The sequence below is a fragment of the Amblyraja radiata genome, chromosome 34 (genome assembly GCF_010909765.2).
Source record: "Amblyraja radiata isolate CabotCenter1 chromosome 34, sAmbRad1.1.pri, whole genome shotgun sequence".
Classification (NCBI taxonomy): domain Eukaryota; kingdom Metazoa; phylum Chordata; class Chondrichthyes; order Rajiformes; family Rajidae; genus Amblyraja; species Amblyraja radiata.
The window spans coordinates 24292574-24311990 of record NC_045989.1 but is presented as its reverse complement, the minus strand read 5'-3'; the positions used below and the strand labels follow the sequence as shown (position 1 = coordinate 24311990).

Here is a 19417-nt window from a genome sequence, read left to right as displayed (position 1 = left end):
GAACAAAATGTCAAGGTCGTGTTGACTCGCTTTCAGTATCATCAAAATTAATTGACTTTAGCATGGAACTGGAATATGCAGATTGCATTTCAGTCTTGCCACTGCTTCTGCTGTGATGTTTGGAGAAATTAGTAATTATAGATTAGTTCATTAACGTGGGCCAATTAGACTGAAATGTCATTTGCTGTATTTATTCCGGTATTTTTGTCTCCTGTATTTCTAACGGGGTTACAATCTGCACCAACCCCGGCTGATGTTTCCCATCAACAGTGTGGGTCACCTCTGGGAACACAGTGCAGTGCGAATTATACTAAAGAATAGAAGTCCCGTCGGAGTGGAGCCCAGCCCGAGGGAGAACGGTACTCACGTGAGGGCGATCCGGCTCGGGGCTGGAACGGTGCTCCGGTGGCTGGGACGGCGTTCTGGCGGCGGTGACCTGAGTCCTGGGTTGAGCCGCGGGCCAGCGGCTGCGTATGCTGGACTGGAGAGCGGCAGCTTCGACCACCCCCGGGCCGCGGTGTTTGAGCCGGCCCGTTTGCGGGGTTTGGCGAGCCGCGGGACTGTTGTGCCATCGCCCGGTGGGGAATCGCCTCAGCGCAGAGGGAGAAGAGGAGGGAAGAGACAGTAACCCTAAGATTTTTGCCTCCACCACAGTGAGGAGGTGCTTGGAGGATACACTGTGGTGGATGTTAATTTGTGTTTATTGTTGTTTATTATTGTATGATTGTATGTATGACTGCAGGCACGAAATTTCGTTCAGACCGTAAGGTCTGAATGACAATAAAGGTATTCAATTCAATTCAATTCAATTCAAGTCGCAGGTTCAATCCTGGCTCAGGTTAGTTGGAAAATAGTGAGGACATGCTTGGTCCAAGCAAATGACCTTGGTGAGAGAAGGGGGTTAAAACTCCAATAATCTGTATTCTGACACTATGGAATGTCCCAATGGTCTGGCATGTGTGGAGATGGTGATGAGTGAATTGGGGGGGGGGTTTGGGGAGGGGGAGAGAATCTGAGGCAATGGAGGTGTAAGAAACTGCAGGATTTGTGTAGTTATCTTACGATGAGGATTGGAGATGTTATCTTGCTTCCAAACAGTGCATCTCGGTGGTGTGGTGTGTGGGGGGGGGGGGGGGGGGGGTGAGTTAATGACCATATGGGGGAGATGCAGATGAGACAACTTACATTGGTGCTTGACAGTGTATGTGGACTCAGTGGGCAGAAGGAATCTTGAGTAAAACATACAGAACTGGAGGGACTGAAGAAGGGTTTCGGCCCGAAACGTCGCCTATTTCCTTCGCTCCGTAGATGCTGCTGCACCCGCTGAGTTTCTCCAGCATTTTTGTCTACCTTCGATCTTCCAGCATCTGCAGTTCCTTCTTGAACAGAACTGGAGGGACTCGGCGGGTCAGGCAACATCTGCGGAGGGAATGGACGGACAACATTTTGGGTCAGGACCCTTCTTCTGAATGACTCGTTGAGTTCCTCTAGAATGTTGCCTTAGTTCGAGTTAAAAAATATATAATAATTTGGGTGGGCAGGAGCCAATGAAAGTTTTTTTTGATCAAAAAGGCAGTCCTCTGGTCAGTAAAGATGGTCAATAAATGTGGGTGTGATTGGTCACACCCACACATGCAGGAAGTGAAGAAAAGTCTGGCACTTTGGTCCAGAAGCTGTCTGATCTCCAACGCAGTGTGAATCCAGTGTGCAGCATCTAGCCCAAGTAGGAACCAGGAACTGCAGATGCTGACCTACACCAGAGATAGACACAAAGTGCTGGAGTAACTCAGCAGGTCAGGGGGCCTCACTGGAGAAAAAGGATGGGTGATGTATTGGGTCGGGAAAATGGTCTTGACGTGGAATGTTCCCAACCCTTTTCCTCCAGTGATGCCACTTGGCTCGCTGAGTTACTCCAGCACTCTGTGTCTACCTCTGGTGGCTCTGGGCTGAGTTCATGTCTTGTGGGGAGGTATCAAATCTTTCAAATGTCTGTAGTGTTGGTCTGATGAGCATCTTCCTGTTTAGCAGCTGATCATGTGTTTGACTGTGGTGAACATAAGCTTTATTTCCTTTGGTGTGTACACACTGCCCAGAGTGATGGCTATCTCGCTTGCACTGCCTCATTGGGTGCAAGAGGCAGGATGTTTAGAAATATTTAAAAAGCATCTTGATTTGAGTTCAATTGCAAAGGCATAGAAGGTTATAGACCAAGTGCTGGTGAATGGTATTAGTATAGATAGGCCTTTGATGGCTGGCACGGGTATGTTGGGCTGAACGGCCTCTTTCCATGCTATATGACACAGCAGGGGTGGCACAGTGACGCAGCAGTAGAGCTACTGCCTTACAGCGTCAGAGACCCGGGTTCGATCCTGGCTAAGGGTGCTGTCTGTACGGAGTTTGTACGTTCTCCCTGTGACCACGTGGGTTTCCTCCAGGTGCTCAGGTTTTCTCCCACATTCCATAGACCTACAGGTTTGTACGTTAATAGGCTTCAGTACAATTGTTAATTGTCTGTAGTGTGTGTGTGTGTGTGTGTGTGTGTGTGTGTGTGTGTGTGTGTGTGTGTGTGTGTGTGTGTGTGTGTGTGTGTGTGTGTGTGTGTGTGTGTGTGTGTGTGTGTGTGTGTGTGTGTGTGTGTGTGTGTGTGTGTGTGTGTGTGTGTGTGTGTGTGTGTGTGTGTGTGTGTGTGTGTGTGTGTGTGTGTGTGTGTGTGTGTGTGTGTGTGTGTGTGTGTGTGTGTGTGTGTGTTACATTATGGAGAGACAATGAAAGCGTGCAAATTGAGAGTTAAGGTGTTGTTGTTTTCAGCTTATCCTGGAGTGATAGAACTTTCAGTTACAAGCTTTAGTTGGGTGCTACCTTGTCAGTGAGCCTCTGCTGGGCAATTTTGCCCTTGAACGTTAATGGCTTGCCGATCCACAGCTGCTGCCTCACCTGCCGTGTGTTTGGAGTGCTTCCTGTTTGTATTTGTGTTGCGTTCCCAGTAGTTGAGATGATGCAGTCTGCTCGTGGAATCCCTGGTCCTCCAGGGTACCGCACTCTGTGTGGGGAATCCATTTTCCACCGGTTTGTCGTTGCTCATTCGGAAGCTGCCTTTCCTTGTGGCTGCTCATCGCCGAGGTTGAAGAAGGGTCTCAACCCGAAAAGTCACCCGTTCCTTCTCTCCAGCGATGCTGCCCGTCCCGCTGAGTTACTCCGGCACTTTGTGTCTATCCGATCTTGAAACCTGCGCTGTGCTGATCGCTGCCTGCCTTCACTGTGATCTGGTAAACATTCCCTCGTTAATTTAGAAATACTCAACATCAGGCTTTACCCATTGGGATTGTATCATTTATTTGTTTTAATCGGTACCTTTTGCTTTCATGCTTGGGATTGAACTCTTTGCTAATTGCAAGGTTGTCTTTGCATGCGTTACCAGCTGCCATCCTACGCTGTTGCTTAAACGTTGAACTAAAAAGAGGGTAAAACGCTGATTAAATTGAACGAGTTCACAGAGAAAGTTGCTGGAAGTGGTGGAGTTGCTGCCTCGCAGTGCCAGGAGACCCGGGTTCAATCCTGACTACGGGTGCTGTCTGTGTGGAGTTTGTATGTGACCTGTGACCGCGTGGGTTTTCCCCGGGTGCTCCGGTTTCCTTCCTCACTCAAGTCACGTGGGTTTGTAGATTAATTGACTTTTGTAAATCCCCCACGAATGTCGGTAGCGCACGGGAAAGTGAAATAACATTTGAACGGTGGCGCAGCGGTAGAGTTGCTGCCTTACAGCGCTTGTAGCGCCGGAGACCCGGGTTCGAACCCGACAGCTGGTGCTGCCTGTACGGAGTTTGTACGTTCTTCCCGTGACCTATGTGGGTTTTCTCCGAGATCTTCGGTTTCCTCCCCCACTCTAAAGACGTGCGTTTGTAGGTCAATTGACTCGGTGTATGTGCAAGTTGTCCCTAGTATGTGAAGGATAGTGTTGGTGTCTGGGGGTCGCTGGTCGGCGTGGACACGTTGGGCCACAGGGCCTGTTTCCATTCTGTATCTCTAAAGTCTAAAGAGGAATTAAGTTGGCCCTTGTTTGTGCCAGCTGAAAAATAATTCTCGTCTAAAATATTTATTAGAGTGAAGATTGTGACTGGGTATTAATATATTGTAGAATTGAGAATTATTTTTTCTTTACTATTTGACTGTTTTCCAGAAGCTCTTGTCATTATGACATTCAAAATGCCACCTGTTCATATTCTCCACAGATACACAAAATGCTGGAGTAACTCTGGTTTCAGGTTGAGACCCTTCAGACTAGTGTCAGGATGGAACCCGGGTCCCTGGTGCTCTAAGGCAGCAACTCTACTGTTGCTCCACCTTGCCACCCTAAAACTGAACAAGCTACAGATGCTTATTTCTAGCGAAGATAGACACAAAGTGCTGGAGTAACTCAGCAATGGGTGACATTTCGGGTCGAGACCCTTCTTCAGACTGGCCACCCGGAAACGTCACCCATTCCTTCTCTCCAGAGATGCTGCCTGTCTCGCTGAGTTACTACAGCATCTTGTGTCTACCTTCGGTTTAAACCAGCAGCTGCAGTTCCTTCCTGCACATACCCTCCGGGGTTGCTGCCTGACCCACCGAGTTCCTCTGGAAGTTGGTGATCCATATTCCTCCTATCCCTGGGTTTCAGTGTGCCTTTTGAAGGCCACTATCGTACCTGCCTCCTCCACCACCACCACCCTACTGACGGGCTGTTCCAGGCACCCACCACTCTCTGTGTAAAAAGACTTTTGCTCAAGATTCCAGCATCTGCAGTTTCTCGAGTCCCCAACGTTTCAGTTTGATAGCACGTGTAGAAGCCTGTACAGAGAAGTGAGAGTGAAGCTGATGAGCTGTATCTCTGCGGAAGATGGAAGAGGTTTAAATGACGGCAGTGATGGTGGGGGATGGCGCGAAACAAAAGATTTGGTCTGGTGTGGGTGCGGACGGGGGTAGAGGAATCGTTATGTGAAATAACAAAGGGAAAATACTGTGGATGCTGGGAATCTGAAACCTAAAACAAGAAGCTGGAGATGCTCATTATCTGGAGTAGTTGATGTCATTGTTGAGACAAGGCTGATGTTGGCTTAGTCATAGGATGAGATGTTGTTCCTCTGTTTCAAGGGAGGGTGGAGGAGGCGGGGATCGGAGGGATGCGGAACGCAGTGCTGAGAAGCTGCAGGTCACGGAGCGGGCTGGAGGGAGGTGTGTGTTTGCGGAGCTCCGGAGGCAGGGAAGCATAACTGGGAAGCGAGGAGTGGGCCCGGTGGGACAGAGCGAGTCCCGAGGACATCCAGTCCAGTTGGTGCGCAGCCTTGAAGTGCGGTGGTCGGCTGGCCCAGGGAGGAGGACTTCAGCAGGTTGACCAACGATGTCCGTGCTGGAGGTGATGAGCAGAGTGTGGCCGCCGGAGGAGGTGAGTCCAGGGGAACGAGTCATCACCCAATCACCTGTGCCCCACCTACAGCTTGCAATGGAGCGATTAGTGGGGGCACAGTGGTAGAGTTGCTGCCTCACAGCGCCAGAGACTGTGGTTCCATCCTGACCACGGGTGCTGTCTGCACCAAATTTGTACGTCCTCCCTGTGAGGACCGCGTGGGTTTTCTCCGGGCGCTCTGGGTTCCTCCCACATCCCAAAGACGTACAGGTTTGTAGGTTGATTGCTTTCTGTAAGTTGCCCCTTTGGTGTGTCTGATGTAAAACTAGGATGATGTGGAGTGAAAAAGAGGGTCTGTAGATGGCTTCCGACTTGGAACGTCGCCCATCCTATTTCCCCAGAGATGCTGCCTGACCTGCTGAGTCGTTCTAGCATCTTAGGATACCATACAACTAGGGTGCGGGTGATTGTTGGTCGACGTGGATACGGTGGGCTGTTTCCACACCGTATCTCTAAACTAAACTAAAATTAAACCATCTCGAGAAGGGAAGGGGGTCTTGGAACATGGTTTAGATTTATTATTGTCATGTGTACAAAGGTACAGTGAAAACCTTTGATTTTTATGCTATCTAAACAAATCCGATACTACATATAATGACTTGCCGATTTTCTGACGTATTCTGCAGCTAAATTTGTGCATTTGTAATTGTTGGAAAGTGCGGCAACAAGGGATTTGCGTGTGTTTGTACATCCTTTCCAAGCCTCGTACTAAATCAAGACATGTAAAAATAGAGGGGAATCTTTTTCCAAGGGGGAAGTTAAATCATTTTTTTGTTCCCGACCATTTTCCTGGAACTGGATGTAAGAGTTCAGGAAAAAAACATATTAATCACAAAAACATTTCCAGTTTGTGTTTATTTTTCATATTGTCCACAGCTTTGAGTTAATTTCATAAACTTCCTCTGTTACTAAGCGAGTGAGCGTCATATCCAGCTCTGCCTGTGAATGTTGGAAGCAAATAGCCACATCATGTTGGGTCTTGACCCGAAATGTCGCCTATTCCTTCGCTCCATAGATGCTGCCTCACCCGCTGAGTTTCTCCAGCATTTTTGTCTATCTTCGCTTTTTCCAGCATCTGCAGTTCTTTTTTAAACATTGCTTTCCTGAAGATTTTTCTCGAACTTTTTTTTTCTCAACATTATAATCAGTATTTTAAAATAGTGGCGTTAACAACTCTACAGTTCTTGCATTATTGAATGACTCAAGGGGCAAACGTTCAATTATAGTTTAAATATAATCGAGGATTAGTTCAGAATAGAACTAGCAATACATCTTACACTGAAGGATCAATGTTGCAGTAAAAAATATAGTTTTTGAAGTCATAGTCATACAGCGTGGAAACATTAATATACCAAGCCAATTAAACCCTACAAACCTGTACGTCTTTGGAGTGTGGGATGAAACCGAAGATCTCGGAGAAAACCCACGCAGGTCACAGGGAGAACGTACAAACTCCGTAGAGACAGCACCCGTAGTCAGGATCGTAGGTGGACACAAAGCTGGAGTAACTCAGCGGGACAGGCAGCATTACTGGAGGGAAGGAATGGCTGACGTTTCGGGTCGAGACCCTTCTTCAGACTAGTGTCAGGATCGAACCCGGGTCTCTGGCGCTGTGAGGCAGCTACTCTACTTCTGCGCCACTGTGCCACCCTAAAACTGAACAAGGTATCATGCCAGGGTGCCATGTTTATTCCTGACCTGAGCTTTGTGGACTTCATTTTGAACTGTTGGTCGTAAGCTACTATTTCTTGCCTGTAGTTTTTGACTTTGTGGGTCATTTATAGAACTTGAGCCATGGACTAGAACTTCGAAGTTTACGTTTTCATAAATTATGTGAACTATCTTTTGCGCGACTGGCTTTGTTCCAAGCTGTCATCCATTTGCAACTAAGACCAGATCTTTCGTACACAGTAAACCTGGGCTTTAATGACCAAGGTCTGAAGCTCCCTACTCTTCAACTGAATGCAGTGGGAATGTGAGGATTCGGATTTGAACCAATTTGGCATCTGGTCTCTGTTAGAGATACAGCATGGAAACAGGCCCTTCGGCCCACCCAGTCCATGCTGACCATCGAACACCCATTCACACTAGTTCTGTGTTATTCCACTTGCACATACACTGTGGGCAATTCTACAAAGGCCAATTAACCTACAATTAGGCAGCACGGTGGCGCAGCGCCAGAGACCCAGCTTCAATCCTGAGCGTGGAAGCTGTCTGTACGGAGTTTGCACGTTCTACCCGTGACCTGCGTGGGTTTTCCCCAGGTGCTCCGGTTTCCTCCCACACTCCAAAGACGTACATGTTTGTAGATTAATTGGCTTCGGTAAAATCATAAATTGTCCCTAGTGTGAGTAGGGTAGTGCTCGTGTACGGGGTGATCACAGGTTAGCATGGACCCATGGGCCTAATGGCCTCTGTCTGCACTGTATCACTAAGGTCTAAAGAAAAGTCTACAAACCTGCACATCTTTGGGATGTGGGAGGAAACTTCCTTTAGGAAGGAGATGAGGAGAAATGTATGTTGTCAGAGGGTGGTGAATCTGTGGAGGCCAAGTCAGTGGATATTTTGTATGGCAGAGATAGATAGATTCATGATTAGTACAGGTGTCAGAGGTTATGGGGAGAAGTCAGGAGAATGGGGTTCGGAGGGAGAGGTGGATCAGCCATGATTGAATGGTGGAGTAGGCTTGATGGGCCGAGTGGCCTTATTCTAGTCCTATCACTTTTGACCTTAAACCGGAGATCTTGTTGGAAACCCTCACATTCACAGGGAGAACGTGCAAACTCCACACAGCCAGCACCTGAGGTCAGCATTGAGACCCCGCTCTCTGGTGCTGAGACAGCATCTCTACCAGCTGGGCCACAGTGGTGGTAAAGACTGAGTCCGAAACTTAAAAGATACAAATAACTTTTCAAAGGTTCACAACTGATTATGTTTTTTTTTTTTTTTATAATATCTCGCCAGTGTGGTTTATTGAGTATGTGACATTTGGTTTCCAGAACCTTCCCTGTACCTTTTTTAATTAGGCCAGAATTCAGATTCTGGTTTCAAAAAAATTTGCCACTAATAAGTAGTTACCACAGCAACAGCACCTTTGGAAATGAGTGTTACTTTAGCCCAGCGTGCTGTTTCAATCATGCATTTCTCTTGTATCAGTGTTCTTTTCTTCGCTGTTCCAGATTCATTGATGTTTCTCACCTTTAGATCATCAGATGTAAGTGCAGAATTAGACCATTCAGCCCATCAAGTTTGCTCCTCAATTCGATTGTGGCTGATCTATCTTTCCCTCTCAACCCCATTCTCCTGCCTTCTGCCTGTGACCTTTGAGCCCTTGCTAATCAAGAACTTATCCACCTCTGCTTTAAAAATACCCAATGTCTTGGCCTCCACTGCCGTCTGTGGCAATGAATTTCATAGATCCACCACTCTCTGGCTAAAGAAATCCCTCCTCATCTCCATTCTAAAGGTAGGAAGGAATTGCAGATGCTGGTTTACACCGGAGAAAGACATAAAATGCTGGAGTAACTCGACGTGACAGGCAGCATCTCTGAAGTCTGGGTCGAGACCCTTCTTATTAACATTTCGAGTCTCTACCCGAGACGTCACACAAAACCTCTCTCCAGAGATGATGCCTGTCCCGTTGTGTTACTCCAGCATTTTGTGTCTATCTTCCATTCTAAAGGTACATCCCTTTATTCTGAGGCTGTGTCCTCTGGTCCTAGACTCTCCCCATAGAGGAAACATGCTCTGATTAAAGAAGTTCCTCCTCATCCCCATTCTAAATCCACTTAATATTTTAGTTGGTTCTCTTTCACTCTTGACATTTAGTGAGCTGTCCCACCACTATAAAACCAAACTAAATATCTCTTGTGTCGACTTGTGTCATTAATGGCGACTGGATTTGAGGCATGCAGGGTCAACCTGCACCTCGGACCAAAATGTGTAAATCCTGGTTGTGTTTCAGTGCGGGAGGGAGTAGCTGAAATGCAGCCCATCTGGATGTATAGCCTCTCCTGCTGTTAATCACCGGAGTAGCGAGTTCTCCCAGAGTTGTACTCCGAGATTCCTCCCTCTACGACACGATATAATAGAAGTTTGTTCATCCCCGGAGGATAATTGGTCCGCCAACATTCACAACACACAACCAGTTACCACAACGAAAACTTGAAATTAAAAATTGAAACAAAGAGAAAAAAGAGAAAAAAGACAAGGGACTGTTGTGGAAGCAGGTCCTTCAGCCCACCTAGTCCGTGCCGACAAGCGTTTTTCCTCCCCACACAGACACACACACACCCAGACACACCCAGACACACCCAGACACACCCAGACACACCCAGACACACCCAGACACACCCAGACACACCCAGACACAGACACAGACACAGACACATACACAGACACAGACAGACAGACAGACAGACAGACAGACAGACAGACAGACAGACACTAACACTATCTTACACATATGGGATTATTTTACAGAAGCCAATTGACCTGCAAGCCATGGAGGTTTTTGGAATGTGGGAGGAAATGGGAGCATGCGGAGAAAACCCACGCGGTCACGGGCAGAATGTATAAACTCCGTACAGACAGCACCCGTAGTCAGGATGGAACCTGGGTCACTGGTGATGTGAGGCAGCAATTCTACCCCTGTGCCACCCTAAACATGTTCAACGGTGTGATGGAAATCTGCAGAGGTTAATGTGCAAACTGAACTTTGAGTACAAATCCTGGCACAAAGTTAGCTCTGCCCATCAATAATATAATGGTGTGCTCAATTCTGGGTCAACATGGAGAATAGGTGCTGAAGAAGGTCATTCGGCCCTTCGAGCCATTCAATATGATTATGGCTGGTCATCTGAAATCAGCACCCCATTCCTGCTTTTTTCCCCCCATATCCCTTGATTCCTTTAAACCTAAGAGCTAAATCTAACTCCCTCTTGAAAACATCCAGTGAATTGGCCTCCACTGCCTTCTGTGGCGGAGAATTCCACAGATTCACAACTCTCTGGGTGAGAACGTTTTTCCTCATCTCAGCCGTAAATAGCCGACCCCTTATTCTTACACTGTGACCCCCATATCCCCTTGAGATGGGAGGTGTTCAGAACACAATGTGGCTTCACACGCACCGTAGACACTCACACATCACCTCTATTTATCGGATCAGGCTCCCGAGGCATCTAATGCGGTGAGGTGAAACAGAAGTATAAAGGACAGGCGTGATCCAGGAAACAGGATATCAAAGTTGCAAAAGAGGAAATGTCAAACTTGTTTCGATAAGCACTGTTTATATTCAGTTACTATGGCTCAATGTAAACAGTAATAATGTGTCCTTCAAACAATAATATCACCAATTAATGTTAGAAATTAAAAATTGAACATTAATCTTTGTCATCTTTCTTCAGAAGGAAAAGTATAGAATAGAATTTAGAATAGAATAGAATTTATTTGCCACACAACCAGGGTCGGTGGAATTTGGGTTGTCAGCAGCAGTACAATAATAAAGAACACACAGCCACAATAAAAATGTAACACAAACATCCACCACAGCATTCATCACTGTGGTGGAAGGCACAGAATTTGGCCAGTCCTCCTCCATTTCCCCCCTGTGGACAGGACCAGAGTCCAGAGTCAGTCCAGGATCGGCTCTTCCTCACCGGAGACTGCAGCTTTAAGTTGGTGTAGGACGCAGGCCGGCGGTCGAGATTTAAAGTCTCCGCCGCAGCCAGAAGCACCGTAGACTGCAGGGCCGGCGGTCGAAGCTCCCCTCCAGGGGTGATGTTAAGTTCACGCCGGGCCCGCGGTAGAAGTTGGCCGCGGGCCGGCAGTGGTGGCTTCTTTTTCCCCCCCCGGGTCCCCAACGAGGGATCCCGGGCTGTAGACGCCGCACCAGCTGGAACTCTGCAGACCGCGGCTTCAGGCTGCCGGCTGCCGCGGGCTTGCAAAACCGAGCGCTCCCCTCCAGCGAGCCCCAGCGAGGGCTCACCCGCTCCACGCCGAGAGTCCACGCTGCGCTCGCCGCTGAAGTCCCGGGCGCGTCTCCGTGGAAAGGCCGCGCCGATCCTTGATGTTAGGCCACGGGGGAGGCGACCTGGAAAAAGTTGCCTCTCCATGGAGGAGGCGACCGAAGCGGTTTCACCCTCACCCCCCCCACACCACCACCCACCCCCCACACAAAACACACAAAGGAACATTAAAACATACTTTAAACATACTGTAGAACATACTAAAAAATAAAAAAAAAGTTGAAAAAACTAACGTGCTGCTGACATGGCTGCTGCCAGAGCAGCTCCCCTACGACATACTACCTGAAATTTGGGTAATGATTGATTAGGGAATGGAATTCAATCAATCTGGGCAGCACGGTGGCGCAGCGGTAGAGTTGCTGCCTCACAGCGCCAGAGACCCGGGTTCCATCCTGACTATGGGTGCTGTCTGTACAGAGTTTGTACGTTCTCCCCGTGACCTGCGTGGGTTTTCTCCGGATTCCTCCCGCATTCCAAAGTGGTGTAGGTTTGTCGGCTAATTGGCTGGGTTAAATTGTCCCTAGTTGGTATAGGATAGCGGTAGTGTTCGGGGATCGCTGGTCGGTGCGGACTCGGTGGGCCGAACGGCCTGTTTCCGCGCTGTCTCTCTAAACTAAATGAAAGAAATGAAACATCTTAACTAGTCAGGACTGCCGTGCTACCGTGGCCCCCGTTAGGACTTTACGATGACTTAATTTAATTATTAAGTTTGATTGTGCTCTGTCACCCAGTCCTGTGGGAAATAAGATAAAACATGTTTAATAAGTAGACGATGAGAATTGATGCAGAAATCACTGGTAGCTTTCACCAAACAAGGATATCGCGCTAAACGGGCAGAGATGAAGGGTGTGGGCGGAAATGTGTTGAAAGCAGAGCAGCCAGTTCATGGAATGTTGTTTACTAATTAAACAATAAGAATACCGAGTCTGAAGAAAGGTTTCGGCCCGAAACGTCGCCTATTTCCTTCGCTCCATAGATGCTGCTTCACCCGCTGAGTTCCTCCAGCAATTTTGTGTACAAACAATAAGAATATTTTGGTTTATTGCAGAAGTATTTGTGGTCCCGCTGCGAAATAAAAAGGAAATCTTCCAGAAAATGTTGAGTTTCCCCATCCAATTGACGGCACTTCTGGTTAACCGTTTAAAACGGGATGAGGAAATGGTGATGGACTCACAAAAAGCTGGAGTAACTCAGCGGGACAGGCAGGCAGCATCTCTGGAGAGAAGGAATAGGTGACGTTTTGGGTCGAGACCCTTCTTCAGACTGAGAGCCAGTGGAAAGGGAAATGAGATATAGATATACATATATATATAGGTAGTGTAGAGAGATGTAGAACAACTGAATGTAGAACAATATGCAAAAAAGTAACGATGGTACAGGCCATTGTTCAGTGTGGTCAGGGTGAGAATGAGAATGGTGAGACCTGTGGTTTTTCAAACCGTTCTTTCTGTGGCTCGTTTGTCAGCGTTCTTATCTCCAAGTGATCGAAGATGTGTTTTGGGTCCTGACTCAAATTTCCTTGGGCAAAGGTTCTGTGTTGGCTTTCCATTGCCGTTTGAAGGAGCGTTACTAATGTCCTGGTGGGAAATTAAAACAAGGAAGAGAATCTTGAAACAAAATGACTCTGCTGTTTATGACTGTGTTTAAGAAGGAACTGCAGATGCTGGAAAATCGAAGGTAGACAAAAGTGCTGGAGAAACTCAGCGGGTGCAGCAGCATCTATGGAGCGAAGGAAATAGGCAACGTTTCGGCCCGAAACCCTTCTGGGTTTCGGCCCGAAACGTTGCCTATTTCCTTCAGGGTTTCAGCCCGAAACGTTGCCTATTTCCTTCAGGGTTTCAGCCCGAAACGTTGCCTATTTCCTTCGCTCCATAGATGCTGCTGCACCCGCTGAGTTCCTCCAGCACTTTTGTCTACCTCAAGTGTTCAAGTGAGTTTATTGTCATGTGTCCCTGTATAGGACAATGAAATTCTTGCTTTGCTTAAGCACACAGAAAATAGTAGGCATTTACTACAAACAGATAAATGTGTCCATATACCATGATATAAATATATACACACATGAATAAATAAACTGGTAGTGCAAATAACAGAAAGTGGTTGCTAATAATCAGAGTTTTGTCCGAGCCAGGTTTAATAGCCTGATGGCTGAGGGGAAGTAGCTGTTCCTGAACCTGGTTGTTGCAGTCTTCAGGCTCCTGTACCTTCTACCTGAAGGTAGCAGGGAGATGAGTGTGTGGCCAGGATGGTGTGGGTCTTTGATGATACTGCCAGCCTTTTTGAGGCAGCGACTGCGATAAATCCCCTCAATGGAAGGAAGGTCAGAGCCGATGATGGACTGGGCAGTGTTTACTACTTTTTGTAGTCTTTTCCTCTCCAGGGCGCTCAAATTGCCAAACCAAGCCACGATGCAACCAGTCAGCATGCTCTCGACTGTGCACCTGTAGAAGTTAGAGAGAGTCTTCCTTGACAATCCGACTCTCCGTAATCTTCTCAGGAAGTAGAGGCGCTGATGAGCTTTTTTGATAATTGCATTAATGTTCTCGGACCAGGAAAGATCTTCAGAGATGTGCACGCCCAGGAATTTGAAGTTCTTGACCCTTTCAACCATCGACCCGTTGATATAAATGGGGCTGTGGGTCCCCCTCCTACTCCTTCCATAAACTCCTACTCCTTCCATAAACCATAAACACCTGTTGTTTATGACTGATCTACTTCCTACTTTACAATGACTGATGTATTTCCTACCTATTCAAATGGTTCTTCAACATTGTGATAGTCTAAAGAAAGGTCTCTCCGCACACATGGCATGTCCCTTTGAGTTATAGTTTCACAAAGTGATACAGTGTGGAAACAGGCCCTTCGGCTCAACATGCCAACACCGGCCAACATGTCCCAGCTACACTGGTCCCACCTGCCTGCGCTTGGTCCACATCCCTCCAAACCTGTCCCATCTGAAGAAGGGTCTCGACCCGAAACATTGTCGATTCCTTCTCTCCCTCGATGCTGCCTCACCCGCTGAGTTTCTCCAGCATTTTTTTTTGTCTACCTTCGATTTTTCCAGCTTTTCTTCCTTAAACAACTATCCATGTACCTGTCTAACTTTGTTTAAACCTTGGGATAGTCCCAGCCTCAACTACCTCATTTGGCAGCTTGTTCCATACACCCACCGCCCTTGGTGTGAAAAAGTTACCCCTCAGATTCCGAATAAATCTTTCCACTTCACCTTGAAGTGATGTCCTCAATTCCCTGAGTCTGGGCAAGAGACTCTGTGCATCTACCCGATCTATTCCTCTCATGGTTTTATACACCTCTATAAGATCCCCCCTCATCCTCCTGTGCTCCAAAGAATAAAGACCCAGCCTACTCGACCTCTCCCTATAGCTCACACCCTCTAGTCCCGGCAACACCCTCGTGAAGTAGAGTTACTCCAGCAGTATGTCTATCTTTTGTGATAACAGCATTGGGTGATGTTTTGGGTCGGGTCTCTTCTGCTGTTTCTGTTGTTGTATCTAACGGGACAGCAACAGAATCTGAAGAAGGGTCCCGACACAAAATGTCACCTAACGCTACTGTCAAACAAATGCTGAACAAGGTGGCTTGGCCCATTGAAGTAGAAGGGCGAGGGGGGAGGGTCTCATTGAAGCCTCATGGATAATGAAAGGTCAAGATAGAGTGGACATGGGGAGGATGTTTCCACTAGTCGGAGAGTTTAGAACCAGAACGCACAACCTCGCAATAAAAGGTCATATCTTCAGAATCGAGATGAGGAGCAATTTCTTTAACCAGTAGGCGGTGAGTCTGTGGAGTTTATTGCCACAGATGGTGGTGGAGGCCGCCATTGGATATTTTTAAAGCAGAGATGGGAGGATTCTTGATTAGGAAGGCGGGAGAATTGGTTTGAGAGGGAAAGGAGAGACTTGATGGGCCAAATGGCCAGATTCTGCCCCTATGTCTTATGATCTAATCCTCACCATTGACCATTTAGATCCATTCCCCTAAGCACTCTCCATTGCACGATGGTGTGAATGTGACCAATGAGGTAGACAGGAGGTCAGGGCGGCAATCTAGTGGATGAGAGGACGGTTGCGTTGCCTGACGACCACTGGGAAGAAACTGTCCCTGAATGTGGAGGTGCCTGCTTTCAAACTTCTGTGCCTCTTGCCAGAGGGGAGAGGGGAGAAGAGGGAGTGACCGGGGTGAGACCAGTCCTCGATGATGCTGACAGAATGTTTTATTTTTCAGGATGAACTTGGTGAAGGTACAGACCTGGAGTCTTCGCAAAGTTCCATGTTCTTCGAAGAGCAGGTAAAGATCTGCTTGTAAAGTCTTGAGTTGTCCTTTGATGACCAGGTGTGCAAGAGCCTTCTCCTCATTCCTCGCACAATCTCAATTTGGTTTTGATATACAGCGTGGAAACAGGCCAGGTCGGGGCGAGTTCTCTCACCCCCCCCCGCCACGGGTACCATGTAATCCCGTGCTACCTGCTCCATGGTCGGATAGTCGGCGACTAAACCGTCTCCCCCACCTGGTTTGCCAGGTGAGGAGGGGGCTGTGGATGAGCTCCTAGCGAGCCAATGGCTATCCACACTTCAGTAGAAGTTACGATCACTGTCGTACACGGCATTGTAAGGAATGATGATAACACACACACACACACACACACACACACACACACACACACACACACACACACACACACCACACACACCACACACACACACAACACCATCTTGTACTTCCAGTGGCGGAAGTCTGCAGGAACTGGAGGACAGAGACGTGCGGTGCGTCCGTCACCGTTCCCGTCGGAAACCAGCGCCACTGCATCGCTAATGTTTTCAACGATGATGAATGAATGAAACAGGCCCTTCAGCCCATCGAGCCCATGCCGACCACCAATCACCCATTCACGCTAGTTCTATGTTATTCCACTTTCTCAGCCACTCCCTACACACTGTGGCATTTTCTAGAGGCTAATTAACCTACAAACCTGCACTTCTTTGAGACGCGGAAGAAAACTTGCAGGGAGAATGTGCAACCCCCTAGCAACCAGTCTGAAGAAGGGACTCGATCCGGAACGTCGCCTGTCCATATTCCTTGGTGCCTATTCCTTGGTAAACCAACATCCAAAAGTTCCTTGTTTCTACTTCTGTTCTGCTGCACAAACTGATCCACATCATTAGTTCCACTAGAGTTGTCCCGGATAGAGTGGATGCGGACAGGATGTTTCACCAGTGGGAGAGTCCAAGACCAGAAGACACAGGCTCAGAATTAAAGGACGTTCCTTTAGGAAGGAGATGCGGAGGAATTTCTTTAGTCGGAGGGTGGTGAATCTGTGGAATTCATTGCCACCGTAGGCTGTGGAGGCCAAGTCGGTGGTTAATTTTAAGGCGGAGATAGATAGATTCCTGATAGTATGGGTGACAGGGGTTATGTGGAGAAGGCAGGAGAATGGGGTTAGGAGGGTGACATGGATGAGCCACGGTGTAGACTTGATGGGCCGAATGGCCGCATTCTGCTCCGATACTTTCTGAATTTAGTGTTAACATTGAGCTGCACTCACACTGGGCTGCACGCACAGCTGGTGAAACCTCGCCTCTGGTTGACCTGCTGTTAATACAACTGGACCTTTGATTATCTCAAATAAACATTCAGCAATATTTGACGGAAATGTAACCACTTCATAATTCAAGTATTTTTTCCCCCCACAGTTAAAATAAATAAATCAGGCATTTATTAGAACATTGAAACTGATTTAAAATTAACATAAACAATTCCTAGTCAGCCTTCCTTTGGAGTCAGTGTTCCTCCAGGTCACACAGAGTCGTGAGTCTGTGGAATTCGCTGCCTCAGAGCGCAGTGGAGGCAGGTTCTCTGGATGTTTTCAAGAGAGAGCTAGATAGGGCCCTTAAAGATAGCGGAGTCGGGGGATATGGGGAGAAGGCAGGAACGGGGTACTGATTGTGGATGATCAGCCATGATCACATTGAATGGTGGTGCTGGCTCGAAGGGCCGAATGGCCTACTCCTGCGCCTATTGTCTAGTGCGTTACAGCTGTTGGCTTGGGATTAATGCAGCATATACTCAGTTGCACATCCTCTTAGAACTGGGAGACTTTGGAAGACCCACAGTGGTGCAGCAGGTGGAGTTTAGGTTAGAAATACACCGCGGAAACAGGCCCTTCAGCCCACCGGGTCCGCGCCGACCAGCGTTCCTCGAACTTTAACACCATCCTACACACACTAGGGACAATTTACACTTTAAACAAGCCAGTTAACCTACAAACCTGCACGTCTTTGGGATGTGGGAGGAAACCGGAGCTTCCGGAGGAAACCCGCACAGTCGCAGGGAGAACGTGCAAACTCCACACCGCCTGTACCCGAGGTTGGGATTGAACCTGGGTCTCTGGTGCTGTGAGGCAGCAGCTCTACTGTATTTATTGTATAGTGAGGCTCTAGGATGGAGTAGAACTTGCTGCAGTTAATGCATTATTACCATAATAGTTTAAGATGCTGGTTTACACCGAAGATAGACACAAAATGCTGGAGTAACTCAGCGGGTCAGGCAGCATCTCTGGAGAAAAGGTATGGGTGATGTTTCGGGTCAAGACCCTTCTTCAGTGACCAGAAACATCACCCCATTCCTTCTCTCCAGAGATGCTGCCTGTCCCGTAGAGTTACTCCAGCATTTTGTGTCTCTTGCTGTGGTAGTAGTGATTGAACTGCTAGTCTGCTTGCACTGTCGTCCATTGAGGCTGGTTTTTAAGATGACCATGGGCTTTGAAACATGAATGGATGAATGAATGAATACTTTATTGTCACAAGTGATAATCCGCAGTGAAATTCTTAGCTTGCAATCCCAAGGTATGTGAATAGTCGCTATGTAAAGGGCGCTTAGAAAGTTATGAATTATCCCCGGAGCCAGGTTCCCCCTTTGTTCTCCCCCTCTCGCCCTCCTCATGGCAGCCCCCCCACGCCGGGCCCTTGGCATCATTGACTGGGAAGCAGGGGCTGGTTAACGGGGATTTGTTTTGTTTGTGTTCCAGGCCTTGGAGCAACAAGAAGGGAAAAGTAGCGACCTGCCGTCATCCCGACTCCCCTCGTACCTGCTGAAGATTCACCTGAAGGAGGGACATCACCTGGTCGTTCGGGACCGCTGCGGTGAGCAACTTCACTGTGTTCCGCCTCGCGACACTGGCTCCTGCTGCTGCAAGGATCAACACATTCAGCGGCACAGAGCAAATCTGCCAACTGTTGCGTACATGGACGTGCTTGCTGCATGTGCTGCCCTTCCAATGCTGTGCACAGTTGCAGAGGTTGTGCGGGAGGGAGACGAAGAACTCGGAGAAAACCCACGCCGTTTTCTCTGTGATCTTCGGTTTCCTCCAACACTCCAAAGATGTACAGGTTTGCAGGCCGATTGGCTTGGTGTAAATGTAAATTGTCTCCAGTGTGTGCAGGATAGTGTTAGTGTCTGGGGATCACTGGTCTGTGCAGGCACGGTGGGCCAAAGGGCCGGTTTCTGCGCTGTATATCTAAACGATGCTAAACTAAACTGGTTTAGTTCCAGAGTACCAGCTAAACTGGTGAACATGGTTGTGTATAAGAATAAGAAAGAACTGCAGAAGCTGGTTTAAATCGAAGGTAGACACAAAATGTTGGAGTAACTCAGCGGGTGAGGCAGCATCTCTGTAGAGAAGGAATGGGCGACGTTTCGGGTTGAGACCCTTCTGCAGACTGATTAAGACATGGTTGTGTGTTGCTCAACTAGAGGAACAAGTGTGGTCAGCGGAGCTTGGAGGTCAGGGTCAATACTTCCTGGTTGATGTTATTACCATCATATTTAATAAATATTTTCAGTTGAACTTTCCCAGGTAAAAAATAAATGAGCTGAATTGAGTTTAGTTTATTGTCACGTGTAACGAGGTACAGTGAAAAGCTTTTGTTGC

General features: G+C 47.8%; 1 protein-coding gene across 2 annotated transcripts in view; it reads left to right on the top strand.

The window, feature by feature from the left end:
- The window catches only part of mctp2 (multiple C2 and transmembrane domain containing 2), a 186785-nt gene that overhangs the window by 36419 nt on the left and 130949 nt on the right, over positions 1-19417 (top strand). For both annotated transcript variants that reach the window (XM_033050709.1, XM_033050708.1), the window contains exons 3-4: positions 15715-15777; positions 18515-18629. In XM_033050709.1, the coding sequence (XP_032906600.1) occupies positions 15715-15777; positions 18515-18629 (178 nt within the window). The remainder of the gene's footprint in view (positions 1-15714; positions 15778-18514; positions 18630-19417) is intronic.